This window comes from Nansenia antarctica, assembly GCF_963989245.1.
Source record: "Nansenia antarctica genome assembly, chromosome: 9".
Classification (NCBI taxonomy): domain Eukaryota; kingdom Metazoa; phylum Chordata; class Actinopteri; order Argentiniformes; family Microstomatidae; genus Nansenia; species Nansenia antarctica.
In genome coordinates this window covers 15,579,915-15,598,260 of record NC_137679.1, presented here as the reverse complement: position 1 = coordinate 15,598,260, position 18,346 = coordinate 15,579,915, and the positions used below count along the sequence as shown (strand labels likewise).

The following is an 18,346-nucleotide window of genomic DNA, read 5'->3' as shown; positions in this document are numbered from 1 at the left end:
CATGCCGAATGTCTGTAGTGAACTCGGAGATATAAGCCAGATGACGCTGCTGCCTGGCAGACCACGGCTCCGACACCTTAGCCATGGCAAAAATCAAGGGTTTGTGGTCCACAAAAACTGTGAATGGACGAGCCTCCAGCAGGAAACGGAAGTGCCTGACTGCCAAGTACAGAGCGAGGAGCTCTCGGTCAAAGGTGCTGTATTTTTGCTCACTGGAGCGGAGTTGTCGGCTGAAAAATGCCAGGGGTTGCCAAACCCCCTTGACCAGCTGTTCGTAAACGCCTCCAACGGCATAATCTGAGGCATCAGTTGTCAAGGCCACGGAAGCTTCAGGCACGGGGTGAGTCAGCATGGTCGCGCTCGCGAGGGCTTCCTTGGTGTCTGAGAATGCCTTTGACATTTCGTCGGACCATGCGATGATGTGCTTAGGGGTCTTGTCCTTGAGAGCCCCATACAGGGGTCGCATTAGGTGGGCAGCCTGGGGGATGAATCGATGGTAGAAATTCACCATCCCCAGGAACTCCTGTAAAGCTCTAATGCTGGTAGGGCGTGGGAGCTGCAGCACAGCGTCCACCTTTGATGGCAGCGGGACCGCCCCAGCAGTAGTGATGTGGTGGCCGAGGAAATCCATGGCAGGCAGTCCAAACTGGCACTTTGCTGGGTTGATGATTAATCCATGTTCCCGGAGGCGACTGAAGAGGAGACGGAGGTGGGATAGGTGCTCTGCCTTGGACGTGCTAGCTACCAGGATATCGTCTAGGTAGACAAACACAAAAGGGAGGTTGCCCAGCATGGCGTCCATCAACCTCTGAAAGGTCTGGGCAGCATTCTTGAGGCCAAACGGCATCCTCAAAAACTCAAAAAGTCCGAATGGTGTTATAACCGCTGTCTTGGGGACGTCCTGAGGGCTAACTGGCACCTGGTGGTATCCCCGTACCAAATCCACTTTAGAAAAAATAGACGCGCCCGCTAGATGGGCTGAAAAGTCTTGAATGTGTGGAACGGGGTAACGGTCAGGTGTGGTGACATCATTTAGACGCCGGTAGTCGCCGCACGGACGCCAGCCTCCGTTGGACTTGGGAACGAGATGGAGAGGCGAGGCCCAAGGACTGTCAGAACGGCGAATGATGCCAAGTGCCTCCATGGCTGCAAACTCCTCTTTCGCGATGGTGAGCTTGTGTGGGTCGAGGCGACGGGCCCTGGCATGCACTGGTGGGCCTTCCGTGGAGATGTAATGCATGACGCCGTGTTTGGTGGTAGCAGCCGAGAAGGTAGGTGTTGTGATGTCTGAGAACTCCAATAGAAGAGGAGAAAAATCGTCAGCCGGCGAGACAGCACAGGACAGCTTCATTGTGGCTGCGTCACTGCGCTCACATGACAAAGAGCCGAATGTCTCAGCGTTGACGAGTCGGCGGTTCCCCACGTCCACCAGGAGGCTGTTAGCGCAGAGAAAGTCAGCGCCTAAGAGGGGAGTAGACACTTTGGCCAACACAAAACTCCAGGTAAAACGCTGGTCAGCAAAACACAAACCCACAGTGCGCCTGCCGAAGGTAGCGATAGCACTGCCATTGGCAGCCTCAAGGGAGGGTCCTTGTTTCCCTGTTTTAATGTCTATTGCCGATACGGGCAGCACGCTCACCTGGGCACCTGTGTCACACAGAAAACGGCGGCCGGAGAGGGAGTCAGTGACGTACAGCAAGCCTGCAGAATGGCCGGCACCCACAGCTGCTAATGAGTGGCGGCCTGTGCGTTTCCCGACACACTGTAGTTGCATGGTGGTAGGCACTTCTTAGCTTTGTCCCCGAATTTCATATGGTAAAAGCACAACCCCGACGGCCTCACCCGTCGGGCCACAGCAGTAGCGGAGATGGAGAGTGGTTGGAACCCAAACTCATCCATGGTGGCTGTAAAACACTTCTTCCCAGCTGAGAAAAATATATCCGCTTCCTTGGCTAGCTGACGAAAGTCTGTTTTGATGGAATTAGCCATTGAAAAACGAACCTGGTCTGGTAACTGTTGCAGAAAAAGCTCTTTAAAAAGAAAACACGGCTGATGGTCGCCCAGCAAAGCTAGCATGTGGTCCATCAGTTCAGAGGGTTTCGTGTCACCGAGCCCAGGGAGAGAGAGGAGCTGGCGTGCACGTTCAGATTCAGACAAACAAAACGTATCTATGAGGTGCGCCTTCAAGGTAACATATTTGTGCTGTGCCGGTGGGTTTTCAATAAGACTCACCACTCTCGCTGCCGTTGAATTGGTTAAAGCTGCTACCACGTAGTAGTATTTGGTATGATCCACGGTAATATCCCTGAGGGCGAATTGAGCTTCAGCTTGTGCAAACCATGCGTTGGCATTTTGTTCCCAAAAAACGGGCAGCTTGAGTGAAACTGCGTTTGTTGTCATGTTCAAATGATCTCCGAAAACGTTCGAGAGAATGTCAGGGTCACCAATGTAGGAGTGACGGCAATAACTGGACGATGTAGTCGGTTTGCCGGTAGAAAAACAATCATGTGCTTTATTCTCACTCTCTGCATGCGTACTGACAACAACAACATTCATCCATCTTTGTCCCACTTATATCCCGTCATATCACCCGCTAAGCAACCTGGGTGATTGAGTAAACACAAACATATCAACAGTGCTTTGTACAGGCTGGAACGCCGTGAATTACGAATACTCTGCTCACTAACGAGCGGTCACTACAACATCATAATTAATGAGGAACCACCAACAACAGGATGTATGAGTGTAATTGTTTGTTTGCAACAGGTAGCTACAGTGAACAGCTGGCTCTCATCTCTATGGGGGATATGAATGGAAGCCAAGTACCGGTATTAACCTTTTTCTCTAGTTTATGATGTAATTACACAGCAAAATATTAGTTGATGTGATGCACATGCTCATTCGAAACACAATGAGCATGTATGAGCTATTGCCTTTTAAAGTAAAAGCCTTGGATTTGCATGACATTTAAGAGCCATTCTGGACAGAAAAGTAGAGCTTGTTCTCTGTTAGCACAAGGCACATTGAGTAGAGTTTAATAGTACTCTGGGTGCATTATATAATATCACATACAGTAAGTGCTGTTTAATTTGGAGGACAAATTATTGTCTGGTTGGAGAAATTCTAAATGACGTCCTTGGATAAGCCTACATTTAGGACAAGTCATGTCTGTCACACTTGACATGGAAGAGATGTGGCAGTGTTCCTCGACCACTGAATGGTTGGGGCAGGTAGAAAATCTGAAATTGCATTTTGATTAACTCATAGTGATATAATGTTTTTCCCATTGATTTTGCATTTCAGCGTGCTTCCAGTGAGGTGCTTGCCAGGTTGAACGTATTTAAATGGTAAATGGACTGACTTATATAGCGCCTTATTCCAAAGCGCTTTACAACGGCCTCTCATTCACCCATTCACACACACATTCACACACCAATGGCGGCAAGCTACCATGCAAGGCGCCGGCCCACTCATTGGGAGCAATTTCAAATAGTTTTTTCATGAGTTAAATCAAATCACATTACATTACATGCTATGTGGAATGACAAGAATACATCAGAGAAGGGAATTCAAGGGATAATGACAATGAGCAAGTGAGGCCAGAATGAGGGACAGAGAGGAAGAGAAGATCATGAATGGTGAGATAAGAGAGAAAATAGGCTATCAAGGTATATTAATGGGGACCAACTCCAAAAAAACCTCAACTCATGTGTTGTAGTCATCACACAATATTTCTACCGAAGCTCTAATTTGGCAGCGACAGTGGAAATGTTTGAGGTATTTTGAAAAGAATTGCGAAAAATGTACTTTGGTATTGTAACCTATGGATTACAGAATGATGTGAGGAATTTTCATTGAAACAGTAGTCAGGCTTTTGAATTTCCGGTCGATTTTATAGAACAATTACCTAGGCTGTATGACATTATAGATAACATTTCCCCTGCCAGTCCAATTCAGGCTCTGAATGTTAATATACATTGGCTCTATTCAAGAGTTTAGATTGCAGGACATGGCTGTGAACCCCCTTAAAAAAAACGTATATGGTTTTAAGGGTTTGGACTACTTTTTACAATAAAGAAGAATTTACTGCGACCAGTAACTGATAACAACACCGACAATGACAGCAAAATGGATAAGGATAATTGAAGATAACCTGATATTTAAACCATTTTCATTCTTTATCTCTGTAGTTCATGAACTGCTATAATAAACTTGATTTTGACAATCTATCAGATAAGGCAACTGATAAGGCAAAGCATCACCAACCATTCTCTCTCATGTTTATGTTAGTGTCTGCTGCAGCAGTGGCATTGAGGTAGACCTGGCAGTATGAACCTTTTAAACACTGGCCTAATGTACTTACCAAGGTTGTGAACATACAGAGGCATTTAGAAAGCCAGTATGATTTCATCCTAAGGGAACATCACTGTTGGCTGAATTAAGCAAGGAACCATTTACATTTCTACTGTTTAGTATATGGTTTTATCCCAACACAATTAGAGACTACAGGGAGTAATTTACTAAGTGCCTTAGTCAAGTGCCTTACTAGTGCTGGTGTTGCCAGGTGGGATTTGAACTCATGACCTTCTGATCACCAGTCCAACTCACTAATTACTAGGCCACCACTACCCCTCAACAACAGCATACTAGAGCTATGGGACTTCTACAGAAGCAGGTCACGGCTGTATTTGATGTCCAATGGGGTGAAATACTAGATTATTTGTATTCCAACCCCTCTCTCTAAATTAATCTATGTTTTTGTAGTTTTCAGGCAGACCCAAGCTGAACCAGATCCAGCTTGATTCAGTGTGCATTCTTCATATGGTGTTAACTATTTTGCAAAAGCATATACCGTAGTTTAATCTGTTCAACTTTTCTTCATGTTTAAAGGAACCCCATCAAATACAGCTGGCATTAGCATTTAAAACTACTCCTCTAGCGAATGGACGTTGTTAAGCTCTTCCACTGCGTGGAAAGAGGGATCCTACCTGACTCTCCTTTGCGTCTGTATAGAAACCTAGAAAAGCAGAAACCTGAAGGGGAACAGTGGGGTTACTGTGGTTGGGTTTATGCACCAATATGAGAACCACTAGTCCTGTCTGTAGGTCTACTCCGTGTCTGTCAATCTCAACCCATTTATGGTTATGGGGGCATATCTGTAGAAACACGCCCCATTGCCGCTTGCAGTTATAGTGTTAAACTTGTAACTTTAAATGTTCTAGTTTTACCATCCTTTCAAACGCATCTCATTTGCAATTCCACCATTGAATGAGAATCACATTAAATTATTCTGATAGACAGTTTGAAGATAGAGCCGAAGAGGCAAACAAAATAATAATAATAATAATAATAATAATTTTAAACATCTTGACAATCCATGCAGTTTAGACTTGTACATAGAGAATCTTGGACCCTAACCCTAGCCTAAAAATGGTAACACACAATCACACACACACACACATCTTAAACATAACAAACAACTTTTGTGTTGGTTTAGTGCACGAAACGCTTTCTTGTCAGTCCTAACTTTAATCCACTCCATGTAGATAATGCACCACTTCTCCTAGAACAATGGTATGGTATTCACATGTTTATTTCTTTTGTTTGCATTGGAACACAAAAAAGCAGGGGAAAAGCCAAATCTGATACCATTCCACACACAATTCCAAAAATGAACTGGAAAATTATTATATACAGTATATATAATGAAAATTATTGAGAATTGTAAGAAATAATTGTATTTCAAGCATGTGATGCTCCTTTAATTTGTATTTAAACTCACCTGTGGCATGTAACAGGTGCTGGCAATATATTATTTATGCTAAATGATTGGGGTGATGCAGGGTAGAATAGCATTACAAATGAGACACAGTCTGGTCATTTGGGCCGCAAGTCGGCAACCAATCAAAATGTTCAGACTTTTATTTTGAAAAAAAAATGTTTTGTTGAAAATCACAACACGAACTAGCTAGTCAAGCTAAAATACTGCAATGCAATGGATTCGGTGAGTAATCCCCACTGCTAAATAGTTAACTTTAACACTATTTAACATTGTTAGCATGCTCACAAAACAAGCTGAGTTGACTAGCGAGTGTATCATTGATTTTCAACAACACAGAAATGTATTTACATTTTTCTAAAGAAAAGTCTGAACATTATATCGGATGCCGACATGTGGACCAATTCACCGTCTGGATGTCACAAGTACACATGAGTACTCTTTATAAAATATAGGCCAACAGTGCCCTGCATAAGTAATGGAACCGTGAAGTATGCTTTCTTCTTGTGGCTATACACTCAAACGTTTGGATTTGAAATCAAACAGTTACTATTAGTAGGAGTGGGCTATAAATGAGTCATTTTTTGTTTTGCTTAGGTCTTAGCCTAAATGTTTTGTTTCGCTTAGGTCTTAGCCTAAATTTGACATAAGCTAATTTAGTAGAAAAATAGGTACATTTGGTCAAAAAAGGTAAAACTGCAGACATCTTGGATTTGTGCCCTGCACACTTTTTCTTCGACCCTGGGCCGAAACTGTTGTAATTTTATGTTGAGATAGGTCAAATGGAATACAAAAAAACAGAGACCTAATAAAAATAACCAAAAAAAGTGTTTTTGACCTCTGTACTGTTAGGTAAAGAGAGATTCTCAGCTTTTATTTGTTGGTTTTTGTGTACATATTGGTTTCATATTTGGAGAAAAAAAATATCTGAAACATACGCAAAGCCTTAGCCTTGCCAAAATCAAAAGTTTGGAACATCATTAAAAAAAAAGACGAAGAAAAGGAACCACAGCTATCGCAAACGGGCTGGTAAAAAAAACAGAAAACAACTGTCCCACAACTGTCCCACAGATCAGGAACACTCTCCAGGAGGTAGGCGTGAATGTGTCAGAGACTTCCCTCAGCAGAATACGTCACTAGCCGAACTACAGACGTTCTTGTGGACAGATCAAAATAATATTATCATGTACCAGCTGCAAATTTGGAGGGAAAAAGGGATCTGCCCAAGATTGACAGCAATACCACCTCATCTGTGAAAAATGCTACTATGGGATTGCTATGATTTGGGCATGTATAGCTGCCACAAGAACTGACTAACTTCTGTCTGAATTGATGATGTTACTGCTGACAGCTGAAGCATAATGTATTCTGAAGTGTACATAAACATCTCGTCAGCTCGAGTACAAGCAAAATGCCTCCAAATTAATTGGATGGCGCTGCATCATACAGTAAGACAATGACCAAATGTGGGTATGTTTTTCAGGGCCAAAAAGCAGAAAGTTCTTGACTGGCCATGTCAATCTTCAGATTTAAATCCAACGTAACATTCATTTCATTTCCTGTTGACAACAACTGAAGAGGCTGCAGTCCAGTCCTGGCAGAGAATATACCCAGTATCTGGTGGGGTCAGTGACTGGCAGTTATTGCATACAAAGGATTGACTAAATACTAAACATGAGTATTTTATTTGGACAGTATATTCTTTTTTTTCAAATTCTCTTGGAGCCCTGAAATAGGGGGATGTTTAAAAACATTTTGTAACTTTAAAAACATATTGCACTACCGGTATGTTGAACCCAATCTGAAAAAGAAACATTGAATTAAAGCTGAGAATCTCTACTTTGTCCCCATAGTAATTGTTGGATTACAAATCCAAACTATTGTAGTAGAGAGTGGAGTATAGAGCTACAAACTAAATGCTTCCTCTTTCATGTGCAAAATTGTAATGTAAAAAATGTGAAATGAAAATGTAAATTATAATGAGTACTATAACTTTTGGGGGGGGGGGGAATTGTAGGTCTATATAATTCTTTCTATTTTCTATTTTCTTATGTCATAAAAAAGTATGATAACTGTAAAGTGATGCGATCACAATATTTGATCTCTTACCTCGCGCTTTTATTTTGAAGTCAAGAAATCGAAACCGGAATGCTTCACGGCCGCTTATTATTGTTCCCAGAACACCCATTCTCATGCTGATGTGCTCTTTGATGTTCTCGGACAGGACGTTCGGCAGCTCCTCGACATTTAGGGTGCACTTTTATAAAATGGTGGTCTCTTACAAAAAAACATCAAAGTTGTCCGTATAAACCATTCTGACAAACATTCTGGATATACAATAGTCTAAAAGCGCTACCCTGACCAGTTCACCCCCCTGTCCTTTGTCCACCCCACAGTGTCCTTCAAACCTGGACGGGATATTGTTTACATGCCATGTGTCACTTACCGACTTTGAGAGGATGATGAATGCCTGCTGCCGAAACGCGTTTTTTCTTTGTCGCCAGCTCTTTCCATGTCAAAAGCGCACGGTTTAGCGAGACCTCGAAAACACCGTTTTTTAGCAGGAGCTGCGATGACAATAACCTCTGCTGTTTTTCCATCTCTACTTCAAGACGCCAGCGCACTTGGAAGACCGAGGGAGTGTATATATGTATATATGTTATCTCATGTTCAGCATCTTTAGTTGTATCGAGTTACCGGGACCCTTTGTCGGAATAGGAAACAATGGTTGTTTTCGACAACACCGTTGCCACAATTGGTTAGCGGCTTCTTTCATTCAACTAAAGGGACGGTCTGAATTGTGCGCACGTCGTCACCACGTATTCTAATTTCCGTGAGGGAGTTTGGAATAATAATAGGAGCTTCATTTCAACAGCATAACCACTTTTGGATTACTTAAATAAAATGGAATACATGCTATTGTGTTTCAGATTATTAATATTATTATGATAAAACAATTACTTCAAACACCTGCCAGGCCTTAATGCCATTTTATTGACCAAGACATTTATTTCATAACCCTACTGTTAATGTTATACAATCAGCTATGAATCATTTACTTCCAGCCCACAAAACAGTGTGTGCTTTTAGATTATAGGTACGCCTAACCGTTTCATTAATATGTATTTAAACACGTCATCTCACATTGTTTCAACAGAACTGTGATCTCCAAGCCCTTTAAGGAGATATTATAACATTATTGTCTCATTTGACAGCAATAATCTTCTCATTTAATCAATAACCGTCTATCTCATTTAATCAGCAATGGGACGTTGTGTAATTCGTGGATTCATGGTGTGGATATCTAATGCATTGGTCACAAGAGGTCTGTAGACTGTAATGGAGATGGCTTGTAATTGAATCTCCCCTGGAATGAATGAAGCCTGTGACTTACAAAAGGCAAATTCAGCTCATTGTTGTGTAACAGAAGAACTGGTAGCCTGCCAAGCTACAGATTTTTGGTTTCACAAATTTGCTGGTCATCTAAAATGGAAGTTGGATGTGTAATCATCAACCATCTTAAGAGAATGGAAACCATGAAGAAGACTACATTGCACAATGTGTTGATTTTAACAATGAAGACGTTTTTTTTCCACTTCTGCTATGGGCAGCTGAATAGGATTTTAATCAACCATCTTATTAAATTGGTCTTAGACTGGAACTAATGGAATATTTAGTTATTATTTAAAGTGTCTGTCTGTCCACTAAGGAGAAATTCCATACACTACAACACCACATGCATCAATACAGTTGCTGCTTGTCAGGAAATAGGTTTATAAAGAACTACAGTAATAATGCATTTATTTTGTATAGCGCTTTTCTCAGTACTCAAATACACTACATTCCATGGAGAGAATAAGAATAGATTGATACATTAAAAGTAAAACAAAAGCAATCAGTAAAAATAACAATAAAGATCATTCTTTTAATATAGCAGTCTAAAAAGATGGGTTTTGGGGGAACTTTGAAGGAGGAGAGCATGCTGGATTATTTGATGTGTTGTGGGAGTGTTCCAAAGAGGTTGCAGCAGAGAAAGTACAGTCCCCCCAGGTCCAGTGTTTAGTCCTTTTGATGGGGACAAGAAGGTTGGCATCAGCTGACCGGAGACTGCAGGTAGGGGTGTGCTGGAGGAGGAGGTTAGAGAGGTGCCATGTTGTTAAGAACTTAAACTGAATCCTAAATCCAACTCGGTGCCAGTTTTGGAGCACTGGGGTGATGTGGTCTCTGGAGTGGGTTCTAGTGAGCAAGCGGGCAAATTAGTTCTGAACATGTTGGAGTTTGTTGAGGACTGTTGGTGGCGCCAAACACTGTTCCAGTAGTCCTGACTGGAGTTAACAAATGCATGGATGAGGATCTCTGTATCACTGAAGGACAGGGATGGTCGGAGACAGGCGATGGAAGAAGGCAATTTTAGCCATGTGTTTGACATGAGGTTCAAATGAGAGGGGGCGGAGACCAGGGTAACACAAAGGTTATGGACCTGGCTTGATGTGGAGACAGTGAAGTCATCAATGTTGAGGGTGACGTCTTGAGCAGAGTGTAATACACAGCATTGAGAATGCCTGATAAATGGGTTCTAATGAGGAAGGGGAGAGAATGGCTGGGGGGAATAATTCTTAGTTAGTTACAAAGTGCTCCTAAACAAGATAAGAGATCATCAAGTAATGAAAGCAACATTCAAATAATAAACTCCCCCCAACTCTGACTCCTCCTCTACCCTCCAACTCTGACTCCTCCTCTACCCCCTAACTCTGACTCCTCCTCTACCCTCCAACTCTGACTCCTCCTCTACCCCCCAACTCTGACTCCTCCTCTACCCCCCAACTCTGACTCCTCCTCTACCCCCCAACTCTGACTCCTCCTCTACCCCCTAACCCTGACTCCTCCTCTACCCCCTAACCCTGACTCCTCCTCTACCCCCTAACTCTGACTCCTCCTCTACCCCCTAACTCTGACTCCTCCTCTACCCCCTAACTCTGACTCCTCCTCTACCCCCCCAACTCTGACTCCTCTTCTACCCCCCAACTCTGACTCCTCCTCTACCCCCCAACTCTGACTCCTCCTCTACCCCCTAACCCTGACTCCTCCTCTACCCCCTAACCCTGACTCCTCCTCTACCCCCTAACTCTGACTCCTCCTCTACCCCATAACTCTGACTCCTCCTCTACCCCCTAACTCTGACTCCTCCTCTACCCCCTAACTCTGACTCCTCTTCTACCCCCCAACTCTGACTCCTCCTCTACCCCCCAACTCTGACTCCTCCTCTACCCCCTGACTCTGACTCCTCCTCTACCCCCCAACTCTGACTCCTCCTCTACCCCCTAACCCTGACTCCTCCTCTACCCCCCAACTCTGACTCCTCCTCTACCCCCAACTCTGACTCCTCCTCTACCCCCAACTCTGACTCCTCCTCTACCCCCCAACCCTGACTCCTCCTCTACCCCCCAACTCTGACTCCTCCTCTACCATCTAACTCTGACTCCTCCTCTACCCCCCAACTCTGACTCCTCCTCTACCCCCTGACTCTGACTCCTCCTCTACCCCCTGACTCCTCCTCTACCCCCTAACTCTGACTCCTCCTCTACCCCCTAACTCTGACTCCTCCTCTACCCCCAACTCTGACTCCTCCTCTACCCCCCAACTCTGACTCCTCCTCTACCCCCCAACTCTGACTCCTCCTCTACCCCCCAACTCTGACTCCTCCTCTACCCCCCCAACTCTGACTCCTCCTCTACCCCCAACTCTGACTCCTCCTCTACCCCCTAACTCTGACTCCTCCTCTACCCTCCAACTCTGACTCCTCCTCTACCACCCACCTCTGACTCCTCCTCTACCCCCTGACTCTGACTCCTCCTCTACCCCCTAACTCTGACTCCTCCTCTACCCCCTAACTCTGACTCCTCCTCTACCCTCCAACTCTGACTCCTCCTCTACCACCCACCTCTGACTCCTCCTCTACCCCCTAACCCTGACTCCTCCTCTACCCCCTGACTCTGACTCCTCCTCTACCCCCCAACTCTGACTCCTCCTCTACCCCCTAACTCTGACTCCTCCTCTACCCCCTAACTCTGACTCCTCCTCTACCCTCCAACTCTGACTCCTCCTCTACCCCCTAACCCTGACTCCTCCTCTACCCCCTGACTCTGACTCCTCCTCTACCCTCCAACTCTGACTCCTCCTCTACCCCCTGACTCTGACTCCTCCTCTACCCCCTAACTCTGACTCCTCCTCTACCCCCCCAACTCTGACTCCTCCTCTACCCCCCAACTCTGACTCCTCCTCTACCCCCCAACTCTGACTCCTCCTCTACCCCCTAACTCTGACTCCTCCTCTACCCCCTAACCCTGACTCCTCCTCTACCCCCAACTCTGACTCCTCCTCTACCCCCCAACTCTGACTCCTCCTCTACCCCCCAACTCTGACTCCTCCTCTACCCCCCAACTCTGACTCCTCCTCTACCCCCAACTCTGACTCCTCCTCTACCCCCCAACTCTGACTCCTCCTCTACCCCCTAACTCTGACTCCTCCTCTACCCCCTAACTCTGACTCCTCCTCTACCCCCCAACTCTGACTCCTCCTCTACCCCCAACTCTGACTCCTCATCTACCCCCCAACTCTGACTCCTCCTCTACCCCCAACTCTGACTCCTCATCTACCCCCCAACCCTGACTCCTCCTCTACCCCCTAACTCTGACTCCTCCTCTACCCCCCAACTCTGACTCCTCCTCTACCCCCAACTCTGACTCCTCATCTACCCCCCAACCCTGACTCCTCCTCTACCCCCTAACTCTGACTCCTCCTCTACCCCCCAACCCTGACTCCTCCTCTACCCCCTGACTCTGACTCCTCCCCTACCCCCCCAACTCTGACTCCTCCTCTACCCCCCAACTCTGACTCCTCCTCTACCCCCCAACTCTGACTCCTCCTCTACCCCCTAACCCTGACTCCTCCTCTACCCCCAACTCTGACTCCTCCTCTACCCCCCAACTCTGACTCCTCCTCTACCCCCCCAACTCTGACTCCTCCTCTACCCCCCAACTGACTCCTCCTCTACCCCCCAACTCTGACTCCTCCTCTACCCCCCAACTCTGACTCCTCCTCTACCCCCCAACTCTGACTCCTCCTCTACCCCCCAACTCTGACTCCTCCTCTACTACCACCTAACTCTGACTCCTCCTCTACCCCCCGACTCTGACTCCTCCTCTACCCCCAACTCTGACTCCTCCTCTACCCCCTGACTCTGACTCCTCCTCTACCCCCCCAACTCTGACTCCTCCTCTACCCCCTAACTCTGACTCCTCCTCTACCCCCCAACTCTGACTCCTCCTCTACCCCCTGACTCTGACTCCTCCTCTACCCCCCAACTCTGACTCCTCCTCTACCCCCAACTCTGACTCCTCCTCTACCACCTTACTCTGACTCCTCCTCTACCCCCCAACTCTGACTCCTCCTCTACCCCATAACTCTGACTCCTCCTCTACCCCATAACTCTGACTCCTCCTCTACCCCCCAACTCTGACTCCTCTACCCCCCAACTCTGACTCCTCCTCTACACTCCCAGCCCCCCCACACCCCTCCTCAACCCCAATCGTTCAGCGGCACAAAATAATGACAAGAGGCCATACATATGCTTATGGATGTGTATTTTAATAAAAATAATTCTGTCCAAATTAAACAGAATACAATATTTCTTTATCATGTTTCCAGTACATATGTATTTTTTTAATAATATATTTTTTTCTTTTTTTATATGGTTTTAAAGGTTTTAAAAGTGTCATGCTAAGTAGAGGGTAACTCATTTCACAATTGCTAAAGTCAAAACTCAAGATGAAATTAAAATCAGAAACAGAAGTCCATTGTGCACAGCTTGTTGTCTGTCATCCTCAACCATAGAGTTAGAAACAGGAGAGGGAACACTAACCCCAACCCTGGAGGTGTGGTATGGAGCTGTCTGGGAGGTGTGGTCTAAAGGTGTGTCTAGGAGGTGTGGCCTACAGGTGTGTCTGGGAGGTGTGGCCTACAGGTGTGTCTAGGAGGTGTGGCCTACAGGTGTGTCTAGGAGGTGTGGCCTACAGGTGTGTCTAGGAGGTGTGGCCTACAGGTGTGTCTAGGAGGTGTGGCCTACAGGTGTGTCTAGGAGGTGTGGCCTACAGGTGTGTCTAGGAGGTGTGGCCTACAGGTGTGTCTAGGAGGTGTGGCCTACAGGTGTGTCTAGGAGGTGTGGCCTACAGGTGTGTCTAGGAGGTGTGGCCTACAGGTGTGTCTAGGAGGTGTGGCCTACAGGTGTGTCTAGGAGGTGTGGCCTACAGGTGTGTCTAGGAGGTGTGGCCTACAGGTGTGTCTAGGAGGTGTGGCCTACAGGTGTGTCTAGGAGGTGTGGCCTACAGGTGTGTCTAGGAGGTGTGGCCTACAGGTGTGTCTAGGAGGTGTGGCCTATAGGTGTGGGTGTGTCTAGGAGGTGTGGCCTATAGGTGTGGGTGTGTCTAGGAGGTGTGGCCTATAGGTGTGGGTGTGTCTAGCTGGGAGGCTGTTGTTTCTAGGACCGTTAGGTGTCTAATAGGAGAAAACAGAAATCTCCTGGCATGACACACACACACACACACACACACACACACACACACACACACTCAAACACACAAACACTCAAACACACACACACCCCCATTTATATATTAGTCAATTAAGTTCTACTGTATAATGAATCATCTCAAAATATAAATAAACACTTTGGGTGAATAAACTATTATGAACTCCAAAAGCCATCGACCTTGTTTGAAAGAAACCTAGAGGTTCTGGACTTCTAGAGGTTCTACAGTTCTCTCTTGTCCCTCCCATCCTCTAAGCAGGGTAGACAGTGACAGGAAGCCAGGGTTAGGGTTAGGGAGGGTCAGTCGTCTCAGGGTAGACAGTCACAGAAAGCCAGGGTTAGGGTTAGGGAGGGTCAGTCCTCTAAGCAGGGTAGACAGTAACAGGAAGCCCAGAACGCTGACAGACAGGTTTACAGCCAGGTCTCCATGGGAACACAGACAGGTTGGGTCTCCATGGGAACACAGCAATCATGGGATGGTAACGTTTGTGTGAACAGTGTAACAGTCTAAACAACAACACAGTGTGGTCGCACACACCTCCTCCCCCTCCCCCTCTCCTCTACATCCCTCCACACCAAGACAACCACGCCCACCCTCTCTGAAACATCTGGAAATAAACTCTGATTTTTTTGGGGGGGGGGAATTTGTGTTTGGTCGACTATTTCTCTGTTGTTTGCTAATTGGCATTGTAATTTATATGGTTGTAAAGCCTGAAACAACAGCCTGACACCTCCATCACTGGCAGAACAAGGCTGGTCAACATTTAAGACCCTCTCAATGCAGTGAGATATCGAGATTCTGCAGCCAGTGGCGATCCCATACCTCCACAATCTGGAACCTAAGTCCATCCTCCAAGATGACAAGGCTCACCCCCATAGAGCCAGGGTTATCACAGAGCCAGGGTTATCACAGACTACCTCCAGAATGTGGGAGTAGAGAGAATGGAATAGCGTGCCAAGAGACCAGACCTCAACCCAATTGAACACTTGTGGGATCAGCTTGGGCTAAGTGTTAGAGTGACCAACACAACCACGCTGGATGACCTGCAACGACTCCTGGTTGAGGAATGGAACGCCATCCCACAGCAGCGTGTGACCAGGTAGGTGAGCAGCGTGAGGAGGAGGTGCCAAGCTGTGACTGTGTATGGATCTTCCACCGGTTACTGAGGCTCCTGACGGTGTATTCAACGAATAAATTGTAAAATTGCCAATATGTCTTGTTTGTTCCTTGTTATTGATAGAGAGCTTAATCATCCGATCCACCAAACAACTCAAAACAAGAGTCAATACCAACAGTAGAATACACTGTTTAGCATTGGCAGAGAATTTGGGAATTTTGGAAAGCTACCCACACAATCAGCTGTGCTGCACATCCCACTGCAGGATTCTTACAAGTTGGACATCATTGTAAAGGTAAATTAACAGGCTTTCCAAAAATATAAAATACAATGCCAATTAGCATGTCACAACAGAGAAATAATCAATACATTTTTCTGAGTTTATCTGAGCAGTGATGGTGGTGAAGACATAGCATGCCACTGAGGATGACTATGATATCATGATGATGATGATGATGATGATGATGGTGTTTAGAACACTGAGGATGGAGGTGACATCACCCATTGACACAAAAATAACGGAATTTGTTTAGTTTTTTTCCATGATGAGCACAACAAACAACAACAAAATAAAAACTAGAAAATGACTAGAACAGAATCAGAGTAATCATCTTTAAATAGTCACACGTTTGTTTTCATCCTAAATTAAAAGGAAGCCATCCCCCTCCTCCGTGGCTCAGACACACCAACCAATCACACACATGCTCTCCTCCCGTCACCGTAGCAACCTGCTGGAAGCTCCTCCCCTTGGCGCTCCTTAACACCACCTCTGCAGAGAGACAAAAGGTCAAAGGTCATCCCTCATCCACCTATGTGTGTGTGTGTGTGTACCTGGGTCAGTGTAAGAAGTGGTCCATGGTGTGTGTGTGTGTGTGTGTGTGTGTGTGTGTGTGTGTGTGTGTGTGTGTGTGTGTGTGTGTACCTGGTCAGTGTAAGAAGTGGTCCATGGTGTGTGTGTGTGTGTGTGTGTGTACCTGGTCAGTGTAAGAAGTGGTCCACGGTGGCGAAGCTGCAGGACCCTGAGCGGACGCGGGCCATCAGCTGGACGCACTCTGTGGCCTGGCCCAGCGCCAAGACCAGGGGCGGCTGCTTGGGGAGGTCCTGGGACTCTGCACACACACACACACACACACACACACACACACACACGCACACGCACACGCACACACGGAAACAGAAACACGTCAGCAGGGTGTGTGTGTATGTACAGTAGGTGTGTTTGTATATGTGTGTGTGGGTGTGTGTGTACACAGTATGTGTGTGTGTGTGTATGTGTGTGTGTATGTGTGTGTGTGTGTACAGTATAAGTGTGTGTGTGTGTGTGTGTGTGTGTACAGTATATGTGTGTGTGTGTGTGTGTGTGTGTGTGTACAGTATGTGTGTGTGTGTGTGTGTGTGTGTGTGTACCCAGGATAGCGCTGTTGAGTGCGGAGCAGATGGCCTCTCTCTGCATGGGGTCCAGCTGCTGTCCCACGGGGCAGGACCAGGGGTCAGAGTAGGCCAGCAGGCTGAACGCATCCTGGAGGGGAGGGGCCAGAGAGGGGAGGGGAGGGGTCAGAGAGGGGTCAGAGAGGGGACAGAAAGGGGAGGGGTCAGAGTACATCCTGGAGGGTTAGGACCAGGGGTCAGAGTACACCGTGGAGGGTTAGGACCAGGAGTCAGACTACATCCTGGAGGGTATATTTTCCTACTACACACATGATTCCCTCTAAACCAACATATGGAATTGATAAATATAAACCTGTTATGTCAGATAAAAAAGACTGGTTCTGATTAAATAAAGATTTCATGGTAAAAACAAACAAAATCTTTATTGCACAAGGAGTTCACATACTTCATCACTGTATATAGTAGTTGTTAATTAATAGCAGCAAGAATCAACATATCAGCATTATTAATGCTGGATGGAGGGGGGGCAATATTAGAGTAGGCAGGTCAAACCCGTTTTAACGATTTCTGGGAAATAACATTTAAACTGTAAAATCATGATATATTTTGGTATTTAACAAAAGTATTTGCAGCTCATTCGCAATCTCAAACAACCGTTTATATCCTTAAAATAATGATTTTGTTTTCTCGCTAAGCTTCCTGTTTTCATCCCCTTCGCTGGGTCAGTTGCCCATTTTCAATACAACGGTTTTTGTTATTCAACTGTTCAGTCATTTCGACAATATAGATCCATATATAGACAGATATATATAGTAATATTAACAGACTTCAAATCTGTGTTGAATGCCTCCTCCCTCCCCCTCCCTCCCCTCTCCCGCCCCCCCTCCCTCCCTCCCTCCCTCCCCCCTCCAGCTCCCTCCCTCCCCTCTCCCGCCCCCCCTCCCTCCCTCCCTCTCCCTCCACCCCCCTCCCCCCCTTCCTCCCTCTCCCCCCTCCCCTCTACCGCCCTCCCTCTACCTCTCCCCGTCCCCTCCCTCCCTCTCCCTACCTGCAGCATCTTCTTGTGTGTAGCGTTCTTCCCGTAGTCTTGACTCAGCTGTTCGTTCAGAGCCTGAAGCTCCCGGCCGAACTGGATCATCCTCTCTGTGGCCTCCTGGTTCCCCCCGCACAGCTGTCTGGAGCCCTCCTCTACACACACACACACACACACACACACACACACACACGATTACCACAATCTCCTGTGTATGTGTATGTGCGTGTGTGTGTGTGTGTGTGCATGTGTGTGTGTACAGTGGGGGAAATAATTCATCCCCTATTTCATCCCCTCTACCCCCCCATACAGTGTCTCTACTGTAAATAAGACCTCTTCATCCCCTCTACCCCTCTGTATAGTTTCTCTGTAAATAAAAAAACATTAAAAAGAAAAAGGTAATCCTTCCTTGTTGTGGCGTGAGACATATTCTGATTCTC

The 18,346-nt window shown here is 46.2% G+C and overlaps 2 protein-coding genes across 2 annotated transcripts in view; both read right to left on the bottom strand.

Annotated features, from left to right (window-relative positions):
- LOC308165139 (ceramide kinase-like) overlaps positions 1 to 8,481 on the bottom strand; it is a 28,221-nt gene extending 19,740 nt beyond the window's left edge. Inside the window, exon 1 of the mRNA XM_080539248.1 lies at positions 8,226 to 8,481. Within this exon, the coding sequence (XP_080395374.1) occupies positions 8,226 to 8,379 (154 nt within the window). The 5' untranslated portion in view covers positions 8,380 to 8,481. The remainder of the gene's footprint in view (positions 1 to 8,225) is intronic.
- A 7,664-nt stretch (positions 8,482 to 16,145) lies between these two features.
- Positions 16,146 to 18,346, bottom strand: part of ranbp10 (RAN binding protein 10) — a 21,270-nt gene continuing 19,069 nt past the window's right edge. The window contains exons 12-15 of the mRNA XM_080539890.1: positions 17,922 to 18,061; positions 16,892 to 17,003; positions 16,459 to 16,593; positions 16,146 to 16,253 (exon numbers count right to left, since the gene is read on the bottom strand). Coding sequence (XP_080396016.1) covers positions 16,463 to 16,593; positions 16,892 to 17,003; positions 17,922 to 18,061 — 383 coding nt within the window. The 3' untranslated portion in view covers positions 16,146 to 16,253; positions 16,459 to 16,462. The remainder of the gene's footprint in view (positions 16,254 to 16,458; positions 16,594 to 16,891; positions 17,004 to 17,921; positions 18,062 to 18,346) is intronic.